The 27,442-nt window shown below is 36.7% G+C and overlaps 1 protein-coding gene across 1 annotated transcript in view; it reads right to left on the reverse strand.

The window, feature by feature from the left end:
• Positions 1-27,442, reverse strand: part of GlyRS (glycine--tRNA ligase) — a 214,505-nt gene that overhangs the window by 119,602 nt on the left and 67,461 nt on the right. Inside the window, exon 7 of the mRNA XM_090391418.1 lies at positions 23,720-23,865. Coding sequence (XP_090247544.1) covers positions 23,720-23,865 — 146 coding nt within the window. The remainder of the gene's footprint in view (positions 1-23,719; positions 23,866-27,442) is intronic.

Genomic DNA, 27,442 nt, shown 5'->3' on the forward strand with positions numbered 1-27,442 from the left:
GCAAGTCCAGACTTTTCAGGTTTAAAGTATTCAATATAAGATTGGTGTTCTTCTAGCCGAATAGAGGCAGATCTTCCCGTTTGTCCGAAATACGATAATCCACAAGAGCACGGAATCTGGTAGACACCTGGATGATTAAGATGTGGAAGCTTGTCTTTAGGAGAGGTGAGAAAGGTGGAGATTTTTTATAATGGTCGAAAGGCAACAAAAATATTCAGTGGTTTTAAAACTTTTGCTATACATTCACTGATGCCTTGTACATAAGGGATAGTAATGGGCGTTATTTCTTCTATGTTTGAAGAGGAAGACATATTAAAACTACTCAAAGTTCTTTTAATGAAGCAATTCTTATAACCATTAGATAGAAAGGAAGAAGTTATATATTGTAGTTCTTTCTGTAAAAGATCGTCTGAAGAACAAAAGGAGTGGGCCCGATGAACCAGTGTTTTAATAGTTCCTGCCTTTTGACTGGGATGGTGATGAGATTCTGCATGGATATAATGGCCTGTATGAGTCTTCTTTCTATAAACTGAGAAATGTAGGTTACCATCTGGTTGGCAAAGAATTGGAAGATCTAAAAAGGCTAACTGCTTATTTGATTCTACTTCTAGGGTAAACTTGATCCTAGGATGAGATGCGTTTAACTTAGTGAGAAATTGTTGAAGTTCATCCGAAGAGCCATTCCATACAGCAAAAATGTTGTCAAAGATATGTTGTTCAAAATGTTCCATAAAGAAATTGGAGGATAGCAGGAGAAAGAGGATTACCCATTGCTGTTCCTTCAATTTGTTGATACAACTTATTTTTAAAGGAAAAATAACCAGAATTTATTACAAAATCAAATACGTTTACAATGTCTGAAGGAAATTCCTGTTGTAGTAATTCAATGCTTTAGAAAGAGGCACATTTGTAAATAAAGAAACAACATCTAAACTGATTATGATATCAGAAACGTCCAATGTGCCTCTTTCAGAAAGCATTGAATTACTACAACAGGAATTTCCTTCAGACATTGTAAACGTATTTGATTTTGTAATAAATTCTGGTTATTTTTCCTTTAAAAATAAGTTGTATCAACAAATTGAAGGCACAGCAATGGGTAATCCTCTTTCTCATGCTATCTCCAATTTCTTTATGGAACATTTTGAACAACGTATCTTTGACAACATTTCTCCCAGACCTACTCATTGGTTCAGGTATGTCGATGACATTTTTGCTGTATGGAATGGATCTTCGGATGAACTTCAACAATTTCTCACTAATTTAAATGCATTTCATCCTAGGATCAACTTTACCCTAGAAGTAGAATCAAATAAGCAGTTAGTCCTTTTAGATCTTCTAATTCTTCGCCAACCAGATGGTAACTTACATTTTTCAGTTTATAGAAAGAAGACTCATACAGGCCATTATATCCATGCGGAATCTCATCACCATCCCAGTCAAAAGGCAAGAACTATTAAAACACTGGTTCATCGGGCCCACTCCTTTTGTTCTTCAGACGATCTTTTACAGAAAGAACTACAATATATAACTTCTTCCTTTCTATCTAATGGTTATAGGAATTGCTTCATTAAAAGACCTTTGAGTTGTTTTAATATGTCTTCTTCTTCAAACACAGAAGAAATAACATGCATTACTATCCCTTATGTACAAGGTCAGTGAACGTATAGCAAAAGTTTTAAAACCACTGAATATTTTTGTTGCCTTTGACCATTTAGAAAAATCTACACCTTTCTCACCTCTCCTAAGGACAAGCTTCCACATCTTAATCATCCAGATGTCTACCAGATTCTGTGCTCTTGTGGATTATCTTATTTCAGACAAACAGGAAGATCTGCCTCTATTTGGGTAGAAGAACACCAATCTTATATTGAATACTTTAAACCTGAAAAGTCTAGACTTGCAGAACATGTCATCTTCACTAGACACAGAGTTCATTGGAGAAAGACAAGAGTCCTTCACAAAAGTCAGATTCTCATAGAACACCTTTATAAAGAAACGTGAAACTCTACTTCATTCTCCTAACTTAAACAGATCCGACGGCTTATGTCTACACTCAACAGGCATACAGTCAGGAATACATATGCATACTTGAAGTAGAAAAAGCCATCAAAGGCCTGAAATATGGAAAGGCAGCAGGAGTAGGTGATATTTGACCAGAAATGCTGAAGTATAGTGGTATAAAATTTTTACAGTGGCTGCACTGTATAGTTCAGAAGGCCTGGAACAAAGGGACAAATTCCTGATGATTGGAATAGAGCTCTAATAGTACCCATATATAAAAAGGGAAATAAAACTGAATGTGAGAATTACAGAGGTATTTCCCTACTGAGTGATCCAGGCAAGATTAATGGCAGAATACTTGAGAAGCGGTTGAGAAGAATTGTGGAAGAAAAGTTTGGTGAAGAACAAGCTGGATTCAGGCTAAATAGAGGCTGTCAGGATCAGATCTTCACTTTACGACAATTAGTTGAGAAAGCATGGGAATATAACAAAGATCTGTATTTAAGTTTTGTCAATCTGGAAAATGCATACGACAAGGTGCCAAGAGAGAAGCTATTCAATACACTACAGTCATATGGTGTCAATGGGCATTATATCAAGCAATACTTAGTCTTTATTTGAGTTGCAAGTCAGCAGTTAGAATGAAGGAAGTACAGGAAGATGGTGTAATGTTAAATCTTGTGTGAGACAAGGATGTACATTATACCCATTATTATTCATTATCTATATGGATCGCATAATGAAGGAAAGTGGTATTAAACATGATATCAAAATTGGAGACGTTAATGTCAGCTCTTTGCTTTATGCAGATGATGTTATACTTTTAAATAAATCCACTACAAGTTTGCAAGATTCTGACTAAATTGAATAACTGTTGTAATATGGTATGAAGGTCAGCAATAAAAAGACAAAGACAATGAAAATAGGTAGAATCGTTGAAAATGTCAACTGTGTTTTGAATGGGGAACCTGTGGAACAAGTAAAACATTTCAGCCACTTAGACACGATTTTTAGTGAAGATGGTAAATTAAATATGGAAATAGACAACAGAATTAACAAAGCTGGTATGGTAGGAAGTCAAATGAATAAATTTATATGGAATAAGAGAGAAATCAGTCGGAACACTAAATTATCTGTATACAAGACAGTGTTGTTCAAACCAATTTTAACTTATGGATCTGAGAGCTGGGTCAGAAGTAAAACACTTGACCAAAGAATAGAGACCGCAGATATGAGAGTCCCTGAGAAAGATTATAGGCATGAACAGATGGCATCAATGGCAATGTCATATTAAAAACGAGGATATTAGGAAAGATCTTGACATTGTCAGCATCCAGGAATGCATTAGCAGAGCAAATCTCAGGTGGTATGGTCACCTAAACAGAATGGGCGAGGAAAGATTAGCAATACAAGTGTTCTCTGCCAGGTTGGCAGGAAAAACGACCCAGAGGAAGACCAAAATATAGGTGGATTGATACGGCGGTAAAAAGCGCCTTAGACGATAGAGATATAAGATCTGATAATGATGTTGGAGTCTTAGACCGATTTGGAGGAAAATTATAGATAGGAAGTTAGTAATGAGGTAAATTTTTCATGAAGTACTATCATATTCTTTACACCCCTTGAGAGTACATGTCAGGAATTTGATGATGACTATGGTTGTGGGAAGGAGCCGGAACAAATTAATCGATTTTCAATTAAATCTTATATGGAATCGCGCCTTGGATAATGACAGTTTTGGTTAACGTCGGTAACCCTGGAACGGATTACCGTCGTTAACCAAAGCACCACTGTACTCGGGTTCCCCCTATTTCATCTGAACCTAGGATAATAATTCTCAAAGGTTCTCTAAAATAAATGTGCTTAAAATCTCTTACAAATTATGCTTGTATAAATCTTAAATGGAAAAACCCTGGAAAATGTCCCAATTAGTTTTCCTTTTAAAAAAAAATAAGAAATAAATGAGGGCTTTACTCCAGTCAAGTGGAATTCTACCTTTAGACTATTATTTTTTGCTTCGTTACATTTTTATCTGTATTTTTTTCCCAGAGCATATGTAAGTAAATCAGTAATATAAATATAATTTATTACTCCTATATATTCCTATATATCATCATCATCAAATACCTGCCATGTACCCACAAGGGGTGTACAGGATATGATAGTACTACATGAAAAAATTATATCATTACTAACTTCCTATCTACAATTTTCCTCCAAATCCGTCTGTTACTTGTCAAGACTCCAACATTATCAGATCTTATATTTCTATCGTCTAAGGCACTTTGTACCGTATCAATCCACCTATATCTTGGTCTTCCTCTGCGTCGTTCTGCTGCCAACCTGGCAGAGAACAGTTGTTTTGCTAATCTTTCCTCGCCCATTCTGTTTAGGTGACCATACCACCTGAGATTAGCTCTGCTAACGCATCCCTGGATGCAGACAATGTCACGTTCTTTCCTAATATCCTCGTTTTTAATATGATATTGCCATTGATGCCATCTGTTCACACTTATAATCTTTCTCAGGACTCTCATATCTGCGGTCTCTAGTCTTTGGTCAAGTGTTTTACTTCTGACCCAGCTCTCAGATCCATAAGTTAAAACTGGTTTGAACACTGTCTTGTATACAGCTAATTTAGTGTTCTGACTAATTTCTCTCTTATTCCATATGAATTTATTCAATTGACTTCCCACCATACCAGCTTTGCTGATTCTGTTGTCTATTTCTATATTTAATTCACGATCTTCAGTAAAAATCGTGCCTAAGTAGCTGAAATGTTTTACTTGTTCCACAGGTTCTCCATTCACAACACAGTTGACATTTTCAATGATTTTGCCTATTTTCATTGTCTTTTTATTGCTGACCTTCATACCATATCTATTACAACAGCTATTCAATTTAGTCAGAGAATCTTGCAGACTTGTAGCGGATTTATTTGGAAGTATAACATCATCCGCATAAAGCAAAGAGCTGACATTAACATCTCCAATTTTGATATGAGGTTTAATACCACTTTCCTTCATAATGTGATCCATATAGATAATGAATAACAGAGGGGATAATGTACATCCTTGTCTCACACCAGATTTAACATTAAACCATCTTCCTTTTCTAGAAGCAAGGCTTATACGTTGGTCAGACATAACTGGTAATTAGTTTACGGAATTAACAACTACATCCAGTCTAACCTTGTTGGCGATATGGTTAGGCAGGTTGCGAATCCCACGTTCTATCTGGATCATGATTTCTTTGGCAGGTATTCTTTTAGGAGCTAGGGCAAAATTGTGACCACTCCTAAAAGAATACCTGCTGAAGAAATCATGATCCAGATAGAACGTGGAATTCACAACCTGCCTAACCATATTGCCAACAACATTAGACTGGATGTAGTCGGTGTTCTCACTAAAGCCAAACCTCCAAAAACCAACTTATCCAAAAACGAATATGCACCCTACAAGAATTGAAAAACAACAAAAAAATAGTAATCACCAAGGCAGATAAGGGAAACGCCACTGTGGTGCTCAATCAAAAAGACTACAAAGGTAAGCTAACTGCTTTAGTACTAGACCGTACGACTTACTTCCGCATTGAATATAATCCGACCAGCTCTCAGATTAGAACTCTCCACAGACTCCTTAAGAAGGTCACCAACAAACTAAAATCTTATAACTCTAGACCCCCCCCCCCCGATTATATGGACTCCCAAAAATACACAAACAAAATGTGCCATTGCGTCCCATAGTGGATGGCATTGATTCCCCCACATATAAATTAGCCAAACATTTAGCCAAAACGCTCACACACTACACTGGCAACACGCCATCACACATAAAAAAACTCAGCCCACTTTAAAGCCAGTATAGAAAACCTCACACTCCAACACACTGGCATAATGGTCAGTTTTGACGTCTCCTCCCTATTCACTAATGTCCTCAAAGAAACCCTAGAGCTCATCCAAGCCAAGTTTCCTCCCGATATCTCAGCCCTATTTCAGTTCACAATGAACTCAGGCTATTTTGTTTGGCAAGGAAAGTTCTACAAACAGATAGAGGGGGACAGCCATGGGTTCACCACTTTCCCCACCCTTGGCCAATTTCTTTATGGAGACATTTGAAGAGAAAGCCTTAAACTCTGCCCCACAAAAACCCACTTCGTTATGTGGATGATGTGTTTGCTATTTGGCCACATGGCTCAGACACACTCCACTCCTTCCTAACACACTTAAACAACCAACACCCCAGAGTCCAGTTCACCTTAGAAAAAGAGGAAAACAACACCCTCCCCCTTCCTAGACACTTTAATCGCCTGCCAGCTTGATGGATCTTTGGTTTTCTCTGTTCACAGAAAACCCACCCATACTGGAAGATACATTCACCAGCAGTTCCCCCCCCCCTCACAACAATATGGGGTTTTTATAACCCCATATTGTTGTGAGGGGGGGGGGGAACTGCCTAACTACTGAACTAAATCACATCCTCAACACTTTCTTAGCCAATGGCTATAACCCCAAAAAAATTAAAAAAAAATACTAAAACCAGTAAACCACAACCTCCCTCCACAATAAAGATTACACCAAGTCTATCACCATCCCCTACACCCAGGGCACCTCTGAGAAAATAACCAATATACTCAAAAATATAACCTTACTTCCTGTTACAGACCATATAAAAAGTTGGCATCCCTTATCCGCTCTACCAAAGACCAACCACTTCCCCTAGACCTACCTGTATACCAGGTCACGTGCAGCTGCAAATTGTCCTACTTTGGCCAAACAGGCAGAACACCAAATATCAGGATTTCAGAACACAAAGACTACATCTGGTTTCATCAGTACAGCCGCTCTGGGCTGGCAGACCATGCCTTAGATACCCACCATAAAATTCGTTGGAAGAAAACAAAAATAATTCATCGCAGCAAATTTAAATACGAAAGATTATTCAAAGAATCTTCAGCAGCTCTAAAAAACGTTTCTAACCTCAACAAATTTGGGTGCAGGAAACTACCCCAAATTTGGGAGACTTACATTATGAGAACTTCAGCCCAACTGCCAAGACTACCAAATTAGCCCACCAGAGGGCACCATTAGGACTTTAGGAACAATATTAGTTTCTTGCTTTCTTCCTCATTTGCTTTGTGTTAGTGCCTGCGTGCACATACCATATCTTTATGTTCCTGAAGATGGCAATGTGACGTTGCCGAAATATAGAAGTTATTCATTAAAGTTACCTTTAATTAAAATACTTTATATGCGTTGTTAATTCCGTAAACTAATTACCAGTTAAACCATCTTCCTGTACTTCCTTCAATTCTAACCGCTGACTTACAACTCAAATAAAGACTAAGTATTGCTTGATATAATGCCCCACTGACACCATATAACTGCAGCGTATTGAATAGCTTCTCTCTTGGAACCTTATCATATGCCTTTTCCAAATCGACAAAACTTAAAAATAGAGATCTTTGTTATATTCTCATGCTTTCTCGACTATTTGTCGTAAAGTGAAGATCTGATCCTGACAGCCTCTGTTTGGACTAAATCCATCTTGTTCTTCAAGCTTTTCTTCCACAATTCTTCTCAACCGTTTCTCAAGTATACTTGCATAGATTTTGCCAGGAACACACAGTAGGGAAATCCCCCTGTAATTCTCATATTCAGTTTTATTTCCCTTTTTATATATGGGTACTATGAGAGTTCTACTCCAATCATAGGGAATTCGTCCCTTTGTCCAGGCTTTCTGAACTATGCAGTGCAGTCACTGTAAGACTCTTATACCACCATACATCAGCATTTCTGGTCGAATATCATCTACTCCAGCTGCCTTTCCACATTTCAAGCCTTTGATGGTTTCAAGTATGGATATGTATTCCTGCCTACATGCCTGGTCAGTGTATTTTACCACTGTGCTGTCATCACTGCTTGTTTCATTTAGCAGTTTTTCAAAGTAATTACTCCATACTTCAAGGATATCTTTTATTCCAGTTTTCATGTCACCTTTATCATCTCTAACTCCTTTTACAACACTCTTTCCTCTATTCCTAAGCTTCTTCAATAACCTCCAGAATATTTTGCCACCTTCTTGATATTTATTTTCTATATTCTTGCCAAAGTCCTCCCATGACTTTTGTTTAGCTAGTTTTACACAGTGTTTAGCATTCTTGCATTTGTCTCTATATTCTCTAAGAGCACAAGCTGACTTATTTGACAGGAACTTTTGATATGCTTTCTTCTTTTCCTTCACTGCCTCTTTAAATTCCTGTGTCCACCAGGGAGTTCTAATTTTTTTATCCTTGCAGACAACCTCACCACATGCCTCTCTGGCTGAATCAATGTTTTCTTCAGAGTTTGCCTTTAGTCTACAGTTCACATCTGAGAGCTGCTCAACTTTTATTCGCTTTAAAACTTTCTTACATGTTATTCTTTTCAATATGAAATTCAATTTTATCCTGCTCAAGACTAAATAGTGATCACTTCCAATTTCAAATCCTCTGTACACTCTGGTGTCCTGCACCAGGGAGAAAACATCACTATCAACAATAACATAGTCAATGAGACTTTTCTTATTCCTAGCCTCTTCTCTCCATGTGAATTTGTGCACATTTTTATGTTGGAACATGGTGTTAGTAATAACCAGTCCATGTCCTGAGCAGAAATCCAACAGATATTTGCCATTATTATTAGCTTTGCTCTTTTCTCCAAATTTTCCCAAAATATTTTTGTATGTCTCACAATCATTTCCTACTCTGCTATTTAGATCCCCAACAAGGACCAACTTTTCATTTTTCATTGTGTCAGTTGCTTTTTCTAAAGCATCAAAAAATTCCTCCAGTTCTACCTTAGTAGAACCTTCTGTGGGACCATAAACACAAATAAGTCTCATTGTCCAGTTCCCCATTCTCATATTTGCCCACATTACTCTACTTGAGACTGACTGCCATTCAAGAAGATTAGCCTCGTATTTTGTGTTGAATACTATGGCTACTCCTCCTTTTCCTTGATTGTCATTGCCTGAATATAGCATTTTGTATTTATTGCTCAGAAAGATCTCACCAGTTTTTGTCTTTTTTGTTTCAGTCACCCCTATTATGTCGATCTGGTACTTATCTAATTCCTCACCTAGCTCCATTTCTTTGCCATTCAGGCTTCTTACGTTGATAGTACCGATCTTTAAGTCTGGTGATGTTGAGTTGGGGGTTTGTTTTCAGATTTGTTCCAGTAGCTGACTTTTCGCTGTTCGCCCTGGTTCCCTGGCGAAAACAACGGGGGCCTTGTTTAACCGGGCGACGCCCCAGCCGGCATGAAATTTTGTCGTGTTGTACCATCATTTTTTATTTTGGTTTAACCAATAAGAATACAATTTGGTCGGCTAAATCCCAAATTACCAGTCCATCCTCGTTCGTTAAGTATCCAAGTAGATACCCAACAGGGTACACCACGAGAAGGTGAGGATTGGACATCAGGTCAGAAGCCCTGGTCGGTTCTCCGCATTCCTTTAAAGGCTATGTGGAGGTCTCCTCTCAGTTATACAGCTTTGACCCTTAAGCACCCCATATATTCCTATATAATCTTTAATAAATTAAAGATCTTTATCTTCAAGAGCCTGAAATGATGGTTTCCTTTGATGTAGTTTCATTGTTTACCAATATACCACTTCAAGAAACTCTACTGCTTTTACAAGCAGATTTTTCTGTTAACATCAGTAATTTATTTCAGTTTACTATCAATGCCAGCTATTTTACATGGTGTAATAAATTATTTCAGTAGATTGAAGGTACTGCAATGGGTAGTCTTATATCATCTGCTTTGGCTGATTATTTTATAGAACATTTAGAGGATTGGATTTCTAACACAATTTCTCCTGGATTTGCTTTTGGATACATTTTGTCGATGACATCTCCAATCTGGTCTCACTCCAAAAGAGCACTACTTCAGTTTCTGGATAAAATTAACCCTGTATATATAATTGCATTAAGTTCACTATCGAATGTGAATCTAATAACAATCTTCCCTTTTTTTTGGATACTTTAATACATCATAACTCTGCTAGTAATAATGAATTTTCTGTACAGGAAGCCATCCTTTACAGGCAGATATATATCCATGCATCTTCACATCATCATCCTTCACAAAAAAAAAGTATTATCAAAAGCCTTGTACACCAAGCATGCACAATTTGTTCTTCTGAGTTTCTTCTATTAGAAAAATTAAATAAAATAAAACTTACTATATTACTTAACGGATGCAGTAAGACCTTGATACACAAAATATTTGATAATTATCATCTCTCTTTCAGCAATCTGATGTTAAAGGATCAGCATACCCTACATTAAAGGAACATCTGAACAAATAGCAAGAACTCTTTGCAGATAATTGGATACAATTATCTGCGAATACATCTCTGCAATCTGGTCACACTACAAAAGAGCACTACTTCAGTTTCTGAATAAAGTTAACTCTCTATATATAATTGCATTAAGTTCATTATCGAATGTGAATCTAATGACAATCTTCCCTTTTTGTTTTGGATACTTTGATACATCATAACTCTGCTAGTAATAATGAATTTTCTGTACAGGAAGCCATCCTTTATAGGCAGATATATATCCATGCATCTTCACATCATCATCCTTCACAAAATAAAAAGTATTATCAAAAGCATAATGGATTAATGGATACAGTGAGATTAATAGATTAATGGATACAGTGAGACCAAAATATTTGATAATTATCATCTTTCTTCCAGATTACAATCTGATGTTAAAGAATTAGCATACTCTACATTAAAGGAACGTCTGAACAAATAGCAAGGTCCCTTCGCAGATAATTTCTACACCACCTTCAAACCAGCCTGGAAGTTGTCATGTTTCTTACCACCCATCAAATATACATTATCACCTTTATCCTTGCCTGGTGTTTATCAAATGCCCTGTTCTTGTCATCTTTGCTACTCTGAACACTTAAACAGATTGGGAGAAGAAAGGTTAGCTAAACAAGTGTTCTTTGCCAGGATAGCAGGAATAAGACCCAGAGTATGATCAAGCCTAGGTGAAATGATACCATAAAAAGTGCCCTAGAAAAATTATTATTAACAGAAGTCATGGTTTCTGATAAAGCAGGCATTTCAAACATACAGGCTGAATGTCGCTAGTTGTTGAATATCCAGAATAAGTGATGAGATATTTATGCTCATTAATGTAGCACAGCTCTTTAATTATCCTATTTGGATCCCCCTAAACCTTTTAGCAACTTTATGTTAATACACTGACAATAAAAGAAATGTGGGGCAGTGTAATCAATGTTCTATCATGATAACAAATGAAGTAAATATTCATTTGTCCCACTGTATGTGGTCTACAGCAATAACAGTAATGCAGTGAAGGAGAGAATGCACAGTCAGTATCGCCAATCTAAAAATAAGCATCTTTAATATTTTTGTTTTTAAAATCATATTAACAGACAGGTCCGAAAACACAATTTTGAAGCTATTAACTTAGTGTTTAAATTTTTTTTTTCTCCTTTTTAATATCCATCCTGTGTGTGCAAGTTCATTCTTATAGTTTATGTATCCACAAATTTTGACAGCTTAATTATTATGTTTTGTGATACCATGTTATCACTACAAGTTCTTAGCAGTCTTTTGTCTTCTCAAACTGATTAACTACTGGACAAAATTCTAAATGAGCAACAACTACATTGATTTCTTAGTTTGCAGTGAAGTGTTTCACAAATCGAGAGTCTGTTAATTTTATGAAGATTCCATTTTTTTTTTTTAAATAATTATTTTCAGAAAGTTCTCAAAAACCTGTAATAATACTGATTCTGAGTTTTGGAAGCTATAACTATGCATACCTTAGAAGTCTCAAATCCCCACATCATTAGTTTTTGTATTAAACATACTAAACACCACAATTCCTCAATAAACTATGCACAGTTGACAAAAATGGACCAATTATTAGAATAGCAATGCACAGGCAAATTGCTCTTCTAACTTCTATCCTCACTAACAGTAATCTGTTACTGTGAGAGAGTGAGAACACTCTAACATATTTGTTACAATGGTGACTGCAATAGTGAGAGTTGACTCTAGATTATGAAAACTGGAAGTTAAAAACTCCACATGAGATTTTCAGATATCTCCAAGACAGCATGAAGACTGAATGTTGATTTAAATTTGAGAGGCTGTTATCAAGATAATAACTTCAAAGCTGCTATCACTCTCCTCCTCCCCCTGTAGAATTACACCAAACTCTTACCATGGCAAACTTGTAGTGACCAAAAGAATGGTTTGTCAATGCAAAAAAAAGACCTGTTGAATTTTTAATTTTTTATCACAGCAGTAATGTTATAAGATTTCTGGTAGTTTGTTATAATGAATGAGTTAAAATTTCACTGTCCATCAAATTTTTGACAATGTAAAGCCATATCTGTATTTTCTCTTGAATTTTCGAAAGGCTATTGTATATTTGTTATCATCATCACTGCATGAGAATCTCCATAGTCCGAGGAGTCATTGCATGAGGCCTGGAGAACTCACAATATCCAACGTACTGCTCCTGCTGAAAGCATTCACAAACAAACAAACAAACTCTGGCATCCATTCTACTCATTCACCAAGTTAATAATCTAGTTCTGAGGCCTTTACCAAACACACTGTTACTCAATTTTCAGGAACACCCTTTGTTTTGTCACTTTAGTCAAATGATGAAAAATTCCCTCTGTATAATCCTATAAAACCTTTTTAGTAAGTTATAAAAATTTCTATCAAAACATGTCTTTTCCTCATCCAACTTCTGTAACACACAAATCCAATCTATTCTCATATGTAGTATTCCGCAGATCACTCACCATTTTGCTCACTTCCCCTTGGATACTCTCTACTGCTTAATTTGCTGTGTGCACAGGTCACATGTGATCCAGATGTGGCCATATGAATGGGAAGAATGATAACTTAGCTCTGTAAATTGTTCATCATCATCAAATTCCTGCCACGTACCCTCAAGGAATATACAGGATATGATAGTACTACATGAAAAAAATTACATAATTATTAATTTCCTATCTACAATTTTCCTCCAAATCAGTCTGTTACTTGTCAAAACTCAAACATTATCAGATCTTATATTTCTATCGTCTAAGGCACTTTGTACCGTATCAATCCGCCTATATCTTGGTCTTCCTCTGGGTCGTTTTGCTGCCAACCTGGCAGAGAACACTTGTTTTGCTAATCTTTCCTTGCCCATTCTGTTTAAGTGACCATACCACCTGAGATTAGCTCTGCTAATGTATTCCTGAATGCTGACAATGTCAAGTTCTTTCCTAATATCCTCGTTTTTAATATGATATTGCCATTGATGCCACCTGCTCGCGCCTATAATCTTTCTCAGGACTCTTATATCTGCGATCTCTAGTCTTTGGTCAAGTGTTTTACTTCTGACCCAGCTATCAGATCCATAAGTTAAAACTGGTTTGAACACGGTCTTGTATACAGCTAATTTAGTGTTCTGACTAATTTCTCTCTTATTCCATATGAATTTATTCAATTGACTTCCCACCATACCAGCTATGCTGATTCTATTGTCTATTTCTATATTTAATTTACCATCTTCAGTAAAAATCGTACCTAAATAACTGAAATGTTTTACTTGTTCCACAGGTTCTCCATTCACAACACAGTTGACATTTTCAATGATTTTGCCTATTTTCATTGTCTTTTTATTGCTGACCTTCATACCATATCTATTACAACAGCTATTCAATTTAGTCAGAGAATCTTTCAGACTTGTAGGGGATTTATTTAGAAGTATAACATCATCCGCATAAAGCAAAGAGCTGACATTAACATCTCCAATTTTGATATCATGTGTAATACCACTTTCCTTCATAATGTGATCCATATAGATAATGAATAACAGAGGGGTAATGTACATCCTTGTCTCACACCAGATTTAACATTAAACCATCTTCCTGTACTTTCTTCAATTCTAACTGCTGACTTACAACTCAAATAAAGACTAAGTATTGCTTGATATAATGCCCCATTGACACCATATAACTGCAGCATATTGAATAGCTTCTCTCTTGGCACCTTATCATATGCCTTTTCCAAATCGACAAAACTTAAATACAGATATTTCTTATATTCCCATGCTTTCTCGACTATTTGTCGTAAAGTGAAAATCTGATCCTGACAGCCTCTGTTTGGCCTGAATCCAGCTCACCAAGCTTTTCTTCCACAATTCTTCTCAACCGTTTCTCAAGTATACTTGCATAGATCACGCCAGGAACACTCAGTAGGGAAATACCTCTGTAATTCTCACATTCAGTTTTATTTCGCTTTTTATATATGGGTACTATGAGAGCTCTACTCCAATCATCGGGATTTTGTCCCTCTGTCCAGGCTTTCTGCACTATGCACTGCAGCCAATGTAAGACTCTTATACCACCATACTTCAACATTTCTGGTTGAATATCATCTACTCTTGCTGCCTTTCCACATTTCAAGCCTTTGACGGCTTTTTCTACTTCAAGTATGGATATGTATTCCTGCTTGCATGCCTGGTCAGTGTTTTTTACCACTGTGCTGTCATCACTGCTTGTTTCATTTAGCAGTTTTTCAAAGTAATTACTCCATACTTCAAGGATATCTTTTATTCCAGTTTTCATGTCACCTTTATCATCTCTAACTCCTTTTACAGCACTCTTTCCTCTATTCCTAAGCTTCTTCAACAACCTCCAGAATATTTTGCCACCTTCTTGATATTTATTTTCTATATTCTTGCCAAAGTCCTCCCATGACTTTTATTTAGCTAGTTTTACACACTGTTTAGCATTCTTTCATTTGTCTCTGTATTCTCTAAGAGCACAAGCTGACTTATTTGCCAGGAACGTTTGATATGCTTTCTTCTTTTCCTACACTGACTCTTTAACTTCCTGTGTCCACGAGGGAGTTCTGATTTTTTTGTCCTTACAGACAACCTCACCACATGCCTCTCTGGCAGAATCAATCAATGTTTTCTTCAGAGTTTGAGACTGAATCTCCAAGGTTTGATTCCTGTTCTCAAACTCTTTAATTTTTTCTTCAATAATCTTTGTGTATTTTAGTCTACAGTTCACATCTGAGAGCTGCTCAACTTTTACTCGCTTTAAAACATTCTTACATGTTATTCTTTTCAATATGAAATTCAATTTTATCCTGCTCAAGACTAAATAGTGATCACTTCCAATTTCAAATCCTCTGTACACTCTGGTGTCCTGCACCAGGGAGAAAACATCACTATCAACAATAACATAGTCAATGAGACTTTTCTTATTCCTAGCCTCTTCTCTCCATGTGAATTTGTGCACATTTTTATGTTGGAACATGGTGTTAGTAATAACCAGTCCATGTCCTGAGCAGAAATCCAACAGATATTTGCCATTATTATTAGCTTTGCTCTTTTCTCCAAATTTTCCCAAAATATTTTTGTATGTCTCACAATCATTTCCTACTCTGCTATTTAGATCCCAAACAAGGACCAACTTTTCATTTTTCATTGTGTCAGTTGCTTTTTCTAAAGCCTCAAAAAATTCCTCCACTTCTACCTTAGTAGAACCTTCTGTGGGACCATAAACACAAATAAGTCTCATTGTCCAGTTCCCCATTCTCATATTTGTCCATAAAACTCTACTTGAGACTGACTGCCATTCAAGAAGATTAGCCTCGTATTTTGTGTTGAATACTATGGCTACTCCTTCTTTCCCTCGATTGTCATTGCCTGAATATAACATTTTGTATTTATTGCTCAAAAAGATCTCACCAGTTTTGGTCTTTTTTTTTGTTTCAGTCACCGCTATTATGTCGATCTGGTAATTATCTAATTCCTCACCTAGCTCCATTTCTTTGCCATTCATTCAGGCTTCTTACGTTGATAGTACCGATCTTTAACTCTGGTGATGTTGAGTTGGGATTTGTTTTCAGATTTGTTCCAGTAGCTGACTTTTCGCCCTGGTTCCCTGGCGAAAACAACGGGGAGGGGGGGCTTTTAACCGGGTGACACCCCAGCCAGCATGAAATTTTGTCATGTTGTACCATCATTTTTTATTTTGGTTTAACCAATAAGAATACAATTTGGTCGGCTAAATCCCAAATTGCCAGCCCATCCTCATTCATTCAGTATCCAAATAGATACGTAACAAGGTGCACCACGAGAAGGTGAGGATTAGACATTAGGTCAGAAACCCTGGTCGGTTCTCCGCATTCCTTTAAAGGCTATGTGGAGGCCTCTTCTCAGTTATACAGCTTTGACCCTTAAGCACCCCTGTAAATTAGTCTGTATTCTTCAATAACAAGTAATCCTATGAAGTTCCTTGGCCACTTTTGCCATGTGTCCTTTGAACTTCAATTCCCCCCCCCCCCTCCAACACCTAGCTTCATCAATTTCCTGGAGTACATTTCTGTCCATGTATAAAGTTTATAATTTTTCCATTCCAAAATGCATAACTTTAGCTTTCCACATTAAACTGGAACCCATTTACCTTTTTTTTATACTATCAGCCAAATAAAACAGCAGTGGTACAAGCATCCCTGTGGTACACCACTAGTCATCTGCCTTTTTCTGGATTCTGCAAATGCATATACTACTTTTAGTATTTATCCATCAGGTACCCTTGCATCCACATCACCATCTTCATATCCATCCTCATTTGTCCACTCTGTGTACAGTTCAATGTGGTATCCAGTCAAAACACTTTTGCAAAATTCAGCAGTATCATTGTGTAGTCATTCCCTTTATCCAACTCAGTTGTCATTATTATAAAAAAAGGGAATAAATTACCAAGGCATAACCTATCCTTTGCAAAGTCATGGTATCATTGAGTATCATATTCTTATCCATCCATTACTGAATTTTCTCTCAATTTCTTCAATACCTTTACTGCCACTCCTTCTGTCTTGGAGCCTCCTTTATGCAATAGAACTACTTTACTTTTCTTCAACTCCCTTGGAACTTCACTTCAGAGTTGAAGCTTTAGTTAGACAGCCTAGTCTCAGCACATAGTACACAAAGCAATTTACTTAATATACCAAATAATATGGGGTGCTTAAGGGTCAAAGCTGTATAACTGAGAAGAGACCTCCACATAGCCTTTAAAGGAATGCGGAGAACCGACCAGGGCTTCTGACCTGATGTCCAATCCTCACCTTCTCGTGGTGTACCCTGTTGGGTATCTACTTGGATACTTAACGAACGAGGATGGGCTGGCAATTTGGGATTTAGCCGACCAAATTGTATTCTTATTGGCTTAAACCAATATAAAAAATGATACAACATGACAAAATTGCATGCTGGCTGGGGCGTAGCCCAGTTAAACAAGGTCCCCGTTGTTTTCGCCAGGGAACCAGGGCGAACAGCGAAAAGACAGCTACTGGAACAAATCTGAAAGCACACCCCAACTCAACATCACCAGAGTTAAAGATTGGTACTATCAACATAAGAAGTCTGAATGGCAAAGAAATGGAGCTAGCTGAAGAATTAGATGAGTGCAGTTCGACATAATAGGGGTGACTGAAACAAAAAAAAGACAAAAACTGGTGAGATCTTTCTGAGCAATAAATACAAAATGTTATTTAAATATAAAGAGCCAATAGGCTTCATTTCGGCGATACAAACATTATTTAAATTAAGGGGATATTAATCCCACATTGTTTTAAAACTGAATAAGAAACTCAAAGATTGGAATCAGAGAGTTTCATGCCGAATATAGTAAACTATAAAAATATCGGCGATTACTAGCGTGAGCTAATGCAAGTAGTCCTAGTACAATCCCGGGCAACTCATTGCAAAGGTGGGTAAAGTTCTGATCGCTAATCTATGTATTTTCCATAATGTAAAAAAAAAAATTTCCTAGGAAATGTATGCTGTTATTATATTATGATGGGAGGTCACTACCTAGACCGGTTTCAGCCTTTTTTTAAGGCGTCATCAGTGAGTAGCTAGACCAAATAGATACCAAAGGGTATAGCGAAAAGAACTTATATACTCTGCTATACGAGTTGTCAAACAAGTGCAACCATTAAGTTACTTAAATATAAAGAGCCAGGCTTCATTTTGGCGATATAAACATTATTTAAATTAAGGGTATATTAATCCCGCATTGTTTTAAAACCGAATAAGAAACTCAAAAATTGGAATCAGAGAGTTTCATGTCGAATATAGTAAACTATAGTCCCACACGTGTACACTATATTTTTATAGTTTACTATATTCGGCATGAAACTCTCTGATTGCAATCTCTGAGTTTCTTATTCGGTTTTAAAACAACGTGGGATTAATATCCCCTTAATTTAAACAAAATGTTATATTCAGGAAATGACAATCAAGGAAAAGAAGGAGTAGCCATAGTATTCAACACAAAATACGAGGCTACTTGAATGGCAGGCAGTCTCAAGTAGAGTAATGTGGGTAAATATGAGAATGGGGAACTGGACAATGAGACTTATTTGTGCCTATGGTTGCACAGAAGGTTCCACTAAGGTAGAAGTGGAGGAATTTTTTGATGCTTCAGAAAAAGAAACTGACACGATGAAAAAGGAAACGTTGGTCCTTGTTGGGGATCTAAATAGCAGAGTAGGAAATGATTGTCAGACATACAAAAATATTTTGAGAAAATTTGGAGAAAAGAGCAAGGCTAATAATACTGGCAAATACCTGTTGGATTTCTGCTCAGGACATGGACTGGTTATTACTAACACCATGTTCCAACATAAAAATGAGCACAAATTCACATGGAGAGAAGAGGCAAGGAATAAGAAAAGTCTCACTGACTATGTTATTGTTGATAGTGATGTTTTCTCCCTGGTGCAGGACACCAGAGTGTACAGAGGATTTGAAATTGGAAGCGATCACTATTTAGTCTTGAACAGGATAAAATTGAATTTCATATTGAAAAGAATAACATGTAAGAAAGTTTTAAAGCGAATAAAAGTTGAGCAGCTCTCAGATGTGAACTGTACACTAAAATACACAAAGATTATTGAAGAAAAAATGAAAGAGTTTGAGAACAAGAACCAAACCTTGGAGATTCAGTGGCAGACCTTGAAGAAAACCCTGATTGATTCAGCCAGAGAATCATGTGGTGAGGTTCTCTGCAAGGATAGAAAAATCAGAACTACATGGTGGACACAGGAAGTTAAAGAAGAAAACATATCAAACGTTTCTGGCAAATAAGTCAGCTTTTGCTCTTAGAGAATACAGAGACAAATGTAAGAAAGCGAAACACTGTAAAACTAGCTAAACAAAAGTCATGGGAGGACTTTGGCAAGAATATAGAAAATAAATATCAAGAAGGTGGCAAAATATTCTGGAGGTTGTTGAAGAAGCTTAGGAATGGAGGAAAGAGTGCTGTAAAAGGAGTTAGAGATGATAAAGGTGACATGAAAACAGGAGAAAAAGATATCCTTGAAGTATGGAGTAATTACTTCAAAAAATTGCTAAATGAAACAAGCAGTGATAGCACAGTGGTAAAAAAACACTCAACAGGCATACAGTCAAGAATACATATCCATACTTGAAGTAGAAAAAGCCATTAAAGGCTTGAAATGTGGAAAGGCAGCAGGACTAGATGGTATTCGACCAGAAATGCTTTAGTACGATGGTATAAAAGTCTTACAGTGGCTGTGCTGCATAGTTCAGAGAGCCTGGACAGAGGGACGAATTCCCGATTATTAGAGTAGAGCTCTCATAATACCCATATATAAAAAGTGAAATAAAACTGAATGTGAGAAATACAGAGGTATTTCCCTACTGAGTGTTCCTGGCGTGATCTAGGCAAGTATACTTGAGAAATGGTTGAGAAGAATTGTGGAAGAAAAGCTTGGTGAAGAATAAGCTGGATTCAGACCAAATAGAGGCTGTCAGGATCAGATCTTCACTTTACGACAAATAGTTGAGAAAGCATGGGAATATAACAAAGATCTGTATTTAAGTTTTGTCGATTTAGAAAAGGCATATGACAAGGTGCCAAGAGAGAAGCTATTCAATATGCTGCAGTTATATGCTGTCAATGGGGCATTATATCAAGCAATACTTAGTCTTTATTTGAGTTGTAAGTCAGCAGTTAGAATTGAAGAAAGTACAGGAAGATGGTTTAATGTTAAATCTGGTGTGAGACAAGGATGTACATTGAAGGAAAGTGGTATTAAACATGATATCAGAATTGGAGATGTTAATGTCGAGTTTTTGCTTTATGCAGACGATGTTATACTTCTAAATAAATCTGCTACAAGTTTGCAAGATTCCCTGACTAAATTGAATAACTGTTGTAATAGATATTCTATGAAGGTCAACAATAAAAAGACAAAGAGAATGAAAATAGGTAGAATTGTTGAAAATGTCAACTGTGTTGTGAACGGGAAACCTGTGGAACAAGTAAAACATTTCAGCCACGTAGGCATGATTTTTACTGAAGACGGTAAATTAAATATGGAAATAGACAACAGAATCAACAAAGCTGTGTATGGTAGGCAGTCAACTGAATAAATTCATATGAAGAGAGAAATTAGTCGGAACACTAAATTAGTTGTATACAAGGCAGTGTTCAAACTAGTTTTAACCTATGGATCTGAGACCTGGGTTTAGAAGTAAAACACTTGACCAAAGACTAGAGACTGCAGATATGAGAGTCCTGAGAAAGATTAGAGGTGCAAACAGATGACATCAATGGCAATATCATATTAAAAAAGAGGATATTAGGAAAGAACTTGACATTGTCAGCATCCAAGAATGTGCTAGCAGAGCCAATCTCAGGTGGTATGGTCACTTAAACAGAATGGCGAGGAAAGATTAGCAAAACAAGTATTCTCTGCCAGGTTGGCAGGAAAACGACCAAGAGGAAGACCACGGTATAGGTGGATTCATACGGTACAAAGTGCCTTAGACGATAAGATCTGATAATGTTGGAGTCTTGACAAATAACAGACTGATTTGGAGGAAAATTGTAGATAGGAAGTTAGTAGTGATGTAAATTTTTCATGTAGTACTATCATATCCTGTACACCCCTTGAGGGTACATGTCAGGAATTTGATGATGATGATGACCAAATAATATTAATAGAATTTGTCAATATCAGAAGCATATCCTGATATGCTTCTGATATTGACATAATAGTTGATAAAATAGATGACTATTTTGTAAACAGAATTTACTACTGGATGAAAATATCCATGATCTCTATCTCAGCTGAAAAATACTATTTTATTATATAAAGAGACGTAGCACCTTCAATGTCATTTTGTTCAAAAGACGTCAGTTTGAATCTTGTCTAGGACAAGGGACTTGAATAAGAGCTATTCAATTTAAAGCGGCTTAGCTGAACTCATGCAGAGGGAGCAAAGGGTTGGTATGGAGATGATAATATATTCTATATAATTAAAATTATATTAACTTATTATATTATATTATATTATAAAATATTATATTAGCATAATTCATTGCACAGAACATTTTACAGCAGAATAACGTCAACAAGTATGACCCGATTCATAATGGCATTACAATACCAAACAAACTAAATTATAAAAAGATATTTATTAACTGGCTTACATTTAGCTGGACTTCAAACCAACATCTTCAGAGCAAACAGCATGTTACAGATTACATGCCACAGTGAGCAAGTGGAACAATTGTAATGGACAAAAGATCTCAAGTTCTACATGATGTAAAAAAAAGTCAACAATCTGCTAAATGTTTGACAAATTAATACATCCATTCTTGTTAAGGTTAGAAAAATACTTCATATCCATTGCTGACTTGGAAAAATAATCTTTCTGACCTGTAATGACTTTTTATATAGGTTTCTTCCATCTGATCATGTGTGAAGGGGTGTCCAAAGCATGATCTGCCAGTCCAGCCTTACCATAATAATGGTAGCGAATGTGTTTCTTACGTTCTCCAAGTCAGATGGTAACAGATCTTCCTGTCTATTCAGTAGGACAAGTCACAGTTACATGGAGCTTCATACACTTCATGATATGCTGGAGGATGGAGTTTGTCATTAGAAAGTGGATCAAAGTTGCTAATCTGGTGTGTAGGTTATATTTTATTACTAGTTTGGTCATCTTTTCTTGGATAGATATTTGTAACTTGGATATTTGGAAAAGGAATCATGATGTTTTGTTTTTGTGTGTTTAGGGAGGGAGAAGTGGGAGGGCCATGTAGTGTTCTATCTATTTTCTAGGAGCTGTAGCCATTTGCCAAGAAATTATGGTGAAGATAGTCGAGTTCTGTGGAAATAGCCTCAGTTCTGTGTGTAAGTGTTTTTATAATTCCATACTGTTGGGCTGAATGATGATGCGACTGTTTGTGTACCTAGTCTAGACATAAATACTGTTGCAATTTAAACAGCACATAAACCTTTTATCTATTAATAAATTATTTACAGCTATCAGCACATACAAACCACATGTATAACATGCATAATAGCAGCACTCAATGTTCAAAATGTCCTTTTGCATTTACTCACACCCAAAGTCTATGAGGCCACATATCAATGGTGGCATGCATAACATCGAAAGGAAACAATGCCACTGCTCACTCAAAATCCACCTTCAGGCTGGTGATGCTGAGGTGTTGTTGCTTGCAGGATACTCTCTCAAGGTCCCAACCACAATTTGAAATCTAACGGATTAAGATCAGAACTTCCAGACGGCCAATCAGATGGTAATACATGGTCGAGCACATTTGCCTCCAACCAATGTTGTGCAGTCCTCACCTGCAGTGCGGCGAGTCCTGTTGGACGTCCTCCCCCACCCCCTTTCTTGCAGAAATGCAACTTGGATAGGCCCCCCTGACATGTCCTCCCCCAACCAAACCATCACTGATGCAGAGTGATCATTTTAGCAGTTAAATGATTCTTTGATGGTGAAAATCTTCTCATCTATGAAAAGGATATCTCTGTGTCTGTTATCTGCATACTGCTGGAGAAGTGCCTTTGATTTTATCACCATCTGTCACATAAGTTGTGGTGTTAGGATGTGTCCAGTAAAAAAAAAAAAAGACAATAAGCTCTCACCCCCTCCCCACGTCATCAGTTAGTACACGTGACATTGTTCTCTGTGAAACATTCATCTCTTGGGACATCACCTTTCTGCATTCTCACAGGATTATAGCAGAGGCATGCCTTTACAGACCCCCACAAGCTATTGTGTCCTAATGCAGTATGGTCAACCACCTGTTCTTGGTGGTTAGATACATCTTTTGTATCGTTATAATGGTTAATAGTCTGATACACAAGCATTCTACTGATCCAGAGTTTTTTCAGTGTGTTGAAAATAACAGGTGGCTGAATTCCAAATGGTAAACATATGATCAACAAAACATAACCATACTAAGGGTTTATGATAAGGGTTTAAGTAGCTGTGATAAGTATTTTGTTCTCAAAGTGTTGCATCTACAAATTAACTAAAGGCAGAATCCACTGCAGTATCATTAAATCTGTTTGTAGATTTTTCCAAATAACCTGTATGTTGATATGTGTAAAGTGTAACAAGTTATTTGCTTTGAAGATGCAGGTTTGAAATCCAGCAAAATATAAGCCAGTTAATAATTCAGTTTGTTTGGTATTGTAATACTGTTAAAATAAACAGACACCTAAGCTTGTCAATTAGATTAAGTATGACATGATGATTGAATACTTTAGAAGTACACCTGAAATTTTAAATAAGAGATTAAAAAAATTACCCTTTGACTTGTCCTGATGGTCCTATTGAAGTGCTGAACATAAGATTAAATTCAACAGGCTCCGACAAATCATTCCCAGTAAGTGGAGACTTCATATTAAACTTCTGCAGAACATCAGTCATATCCTCTTTCGTCATTCCATCAAGCTTCAAAAAGTTAAATGCATATATTGTACTTAAATTGTATTTAAAGTGAACATATTACTTATTGGGATGAGACCTAATGGGAAAAAGGGAAACTAGACTGTCAAAGAAGGAAGGAATGGGGGAAAATATGTGTGAAATTCAGCTATGATATGCAAACGAGATAAAGATATGAATGGCTTTGAACATGGTTAGGCAACTGGCAAAGGTATGGAAATATATGCTTTGGATTTGGAGCTATTGGGTATGTCTAGGGAGAAAAAAAAGAAAATTCTACAAGGCCAAACAGATTGTATATCTAATTATAAGAATATGCTAGATGGTAATTTGTTATGTCTATATACAAATGCCAGGAGCATCAGAAACAGAGGTTGAGTTCTTTGTGTTATTGAATATTTTGTGGCCTAATGTTGGCATTAGTGAAATCTAGCTATTTGAATCAGGCATAGTAACTGGGATTGAGTGTGAAAGGTGTATTTTTAGGAATGACATAACAGACAGGAGAAGGGGAGGGGATTACTACTGATGACATCAGATGACTTAAGTCCAATTAGGATAGAAATGCAAGAAAACAATGATGGTAATAATGTCCCATGTAGCAGTGAGTTTGAGTCCATCTGGCATGAAGTGGAGGTTAACAGAATGAAATATATGGTAGGGGTGTTGCTACAGGCTTGATGGCTCAGTTCAGGGGACGATGAAATGCATCGCCAATTTAGCCTTATGGGTAGCAAATGAATGATCATTACGAGTGATGCTAAATTTTCCAAACATTGAGTAGAACAGAAATCTCATGATAAGAATGAAGAGGAATTGTGAGAAAACTTTCTCAAACAGCATGTGAAAGAAAAGAACTTGAGTTCAGAATATTAAATCTGTTCATAGTGTCAGAAGGGGTCTCTGTTAAGAATATGACTATTTTACTGCCAGTTGATGAAAGTGATCATGTTGTGCTTTCTTGAGAAGTATCTAATTATATTGATGTTCCAATTAGAACAGATTATATGCTGAACTATAAAGCTGGAGGTTATGATCCACTTAGGAGAATACTATCTTTGGTTCTACAAACAGATAGAGGGGACAGCCATGGGTTCACCACTCTCCCCACCCCTGGCCAACTTCTTTATGGAGACTTTTGAAGTTTTGAAGAGAAAGCCTTAAACTCTGCCCCACAAAAAACCACTGTTTGGCTTAGCTACGTTGAATGTGTTCACTATTTGGCCACATGACTCAGATACACTCCATTCCTTCTTAACACACTTAAACAACCAACACTCCAGAATCCAGTTCACCTTGGAAAAAGAGGGAAAACAAAAGTTTCTCTCTTTCCTAGACACTCTAATCACTTGCCAGCCTTATGGATCCTTGGTATTCTCTGTTTACAGAAAACCCACCCATACAGGCAGATACAATCACCAGCAATCCCACTACCCCCCCCCACACACACAACAATATGGGGTTATAAAAACACTATATAGCGGGGCAAAATTAATCTGTTCAGATGACAATGCCCTAACCACTGAACTAAACCACATCCTTAATACTTTCTTAGCCAATGGCTACAACCCCAAAAAAATATTAAAAGCAGATAATCACAATCCCCTCCCTCCCCCATATCAAAGATTACACTAAATCCATCACCATTCCCTATATCCGGGGCACCTCAGAAAAAATAACCAAAATCTTAAAAAAATGACCTAACTTCTTGTTACAAACCATATAAAAAATTGGCATCCCTTATCTACCCCACCAAAGACCAACCACTTCCCTTAGACCTACCTGGGGTATACCAGGTCCCTTGCAGCTGTAAACTGTCCTACTTTGGCCAAACAGGTAGGACAGCAAATGTCAGGATTTTGAAACAAAGACTACATCCGGTTTCACCAGTACAGCCACTCTGGGCTTGCAGACCATTCTCTAGATACCTGCCACAGAATACATTGGAAGAAAGCCACAGTAATATACCCTGGCAAGTTTAAATATGAAAAATTATTCATAGAATCAGCCTGAACTCTAAAAAACTTTCCAAACCGCAACAAATTTGGGAAGCTTGCATCACGAGAACATCAGCCCAACAGCCAAGACCCAATATAGCCCACTAGTTGGCACCATTAGAACTCTAGGAACAACAGTAGTTTCTCTCTTCTTCCTCATTTGCTTTTTGTAGTGCCTGCATGCACATGTCATATTTGTATGTTCCCATTGAAGATGGCAATGTGACATTGCCGAAATATAGGAAGTATTTATTAAAGTTTCTTTTAATTAATATTCCAGTATACATTGTGGATTCCTTAAATAATTTAATAGTCATGTGTTACCAACGTATAAGCACCTTTCTACAAGAATTACTTTGGTTCGTATCAGTTACTGAACGGGAAAGATGTCAGAAATGCATGGGAACCTTTGAAAAAGTGCTTAAATGAGGCAATATCTAAATATATCCCTAGAGTTCGAAGAATAAAGAGGGTGGGAGCGAAATGGATACAAACCTTATTAAGCAAGAGATCCATAAGAAGATGATGATGATGATGGTGGAAAGAATATTGTGTAAATAAGAGCGCAAGGGGTATGAAATATATAAAGCACAGACCAGAAATTAATGAGTATTGTGCTGAAAGCCAAATGAGTATGAAAACAAATTGGTAATGCAGGCTAAAGGCAATCCAAAAGAATTTTATCATTATGCCACAAGAAAATGAAAGAATTAACGTGGAAGAATAACTTTACTTAATGCAGATAATACTCAAGTGTCAGAAACTAATGAGATTATTCAATTAATGAGTGCTCACTTTGCTAAGAATATCAACCAGGTGTATGTAACATGGTGCACAGTGTTGCTACTACTACAACTACACTGGATGAAGAGCAAAAGGTGCATGTGAATGAAGTTGAAGAGCTGTTGCATAACCTGAATAATAATTTGGCAATAGGGACAAATGGAATGTCAGTATATATGCTAAAGGAAAGTACAGCTGAATTGGCTAGGCTTTTCATATGTTTGTATAACTTGAATCTCAGCTCAGGAATGAGATTCACTATCATACATTCATTCCATTGCACAAGGGTGGTGCAAAAACTGATGTATCTAACTACCGACCTATCAGTATCTCTGGTGTGCTGGTGAAGATTTTAGAGAATTTGGTAAGAACTTGCATACAGAAATGGGTAGACAAACAAGCTATACTCTGCAAGGAGCAGCATGGGGGTTACTAAAGGAAAGTCATGTTTTAGCAATTTGCTGATATTTTATAACAATGTTATGGTTAACGTTGGATTTTGCCAAGACATTTGATAGGATACCACATGAAAGACTGTTGTATAAAATGGAAAAAAAAAAAGAGATTGGAATATAAACTCTGGACTTGGATAAGTGGATGGTTGACAAACAATTACCAAAAAGTGGTATACAGTGAGTGTGAATCTGATAGATTTAAGGTGACTAGTGGTGTACCTGAGAGTTCAGTCCTTTTGCCATTGTTGTTCAATATATACATTAATGACATAAGGAAGTGTTTAAAAGATGTGCAATTGTTTGCATATGATGCAAAGATAGTCAGGACAATCAGAGCTGTTACTGATA

The sequence above is a fragment of the Typopeltis vanoorti genome, chromosome 4 (genome assembly GCF_054136105.1).
Source record: "Typopeltis vanoorti isolate ZY-2024b chromosome 4, IOZ_Tvanoo_1.0, whole genome shotgun sequence".
NCBI lineage: Eukaryota > Metazoa > Arthropoda > Arachnida > Uropygi > Thelyphonidae > Typopeltis > Typopeltis vanoorti.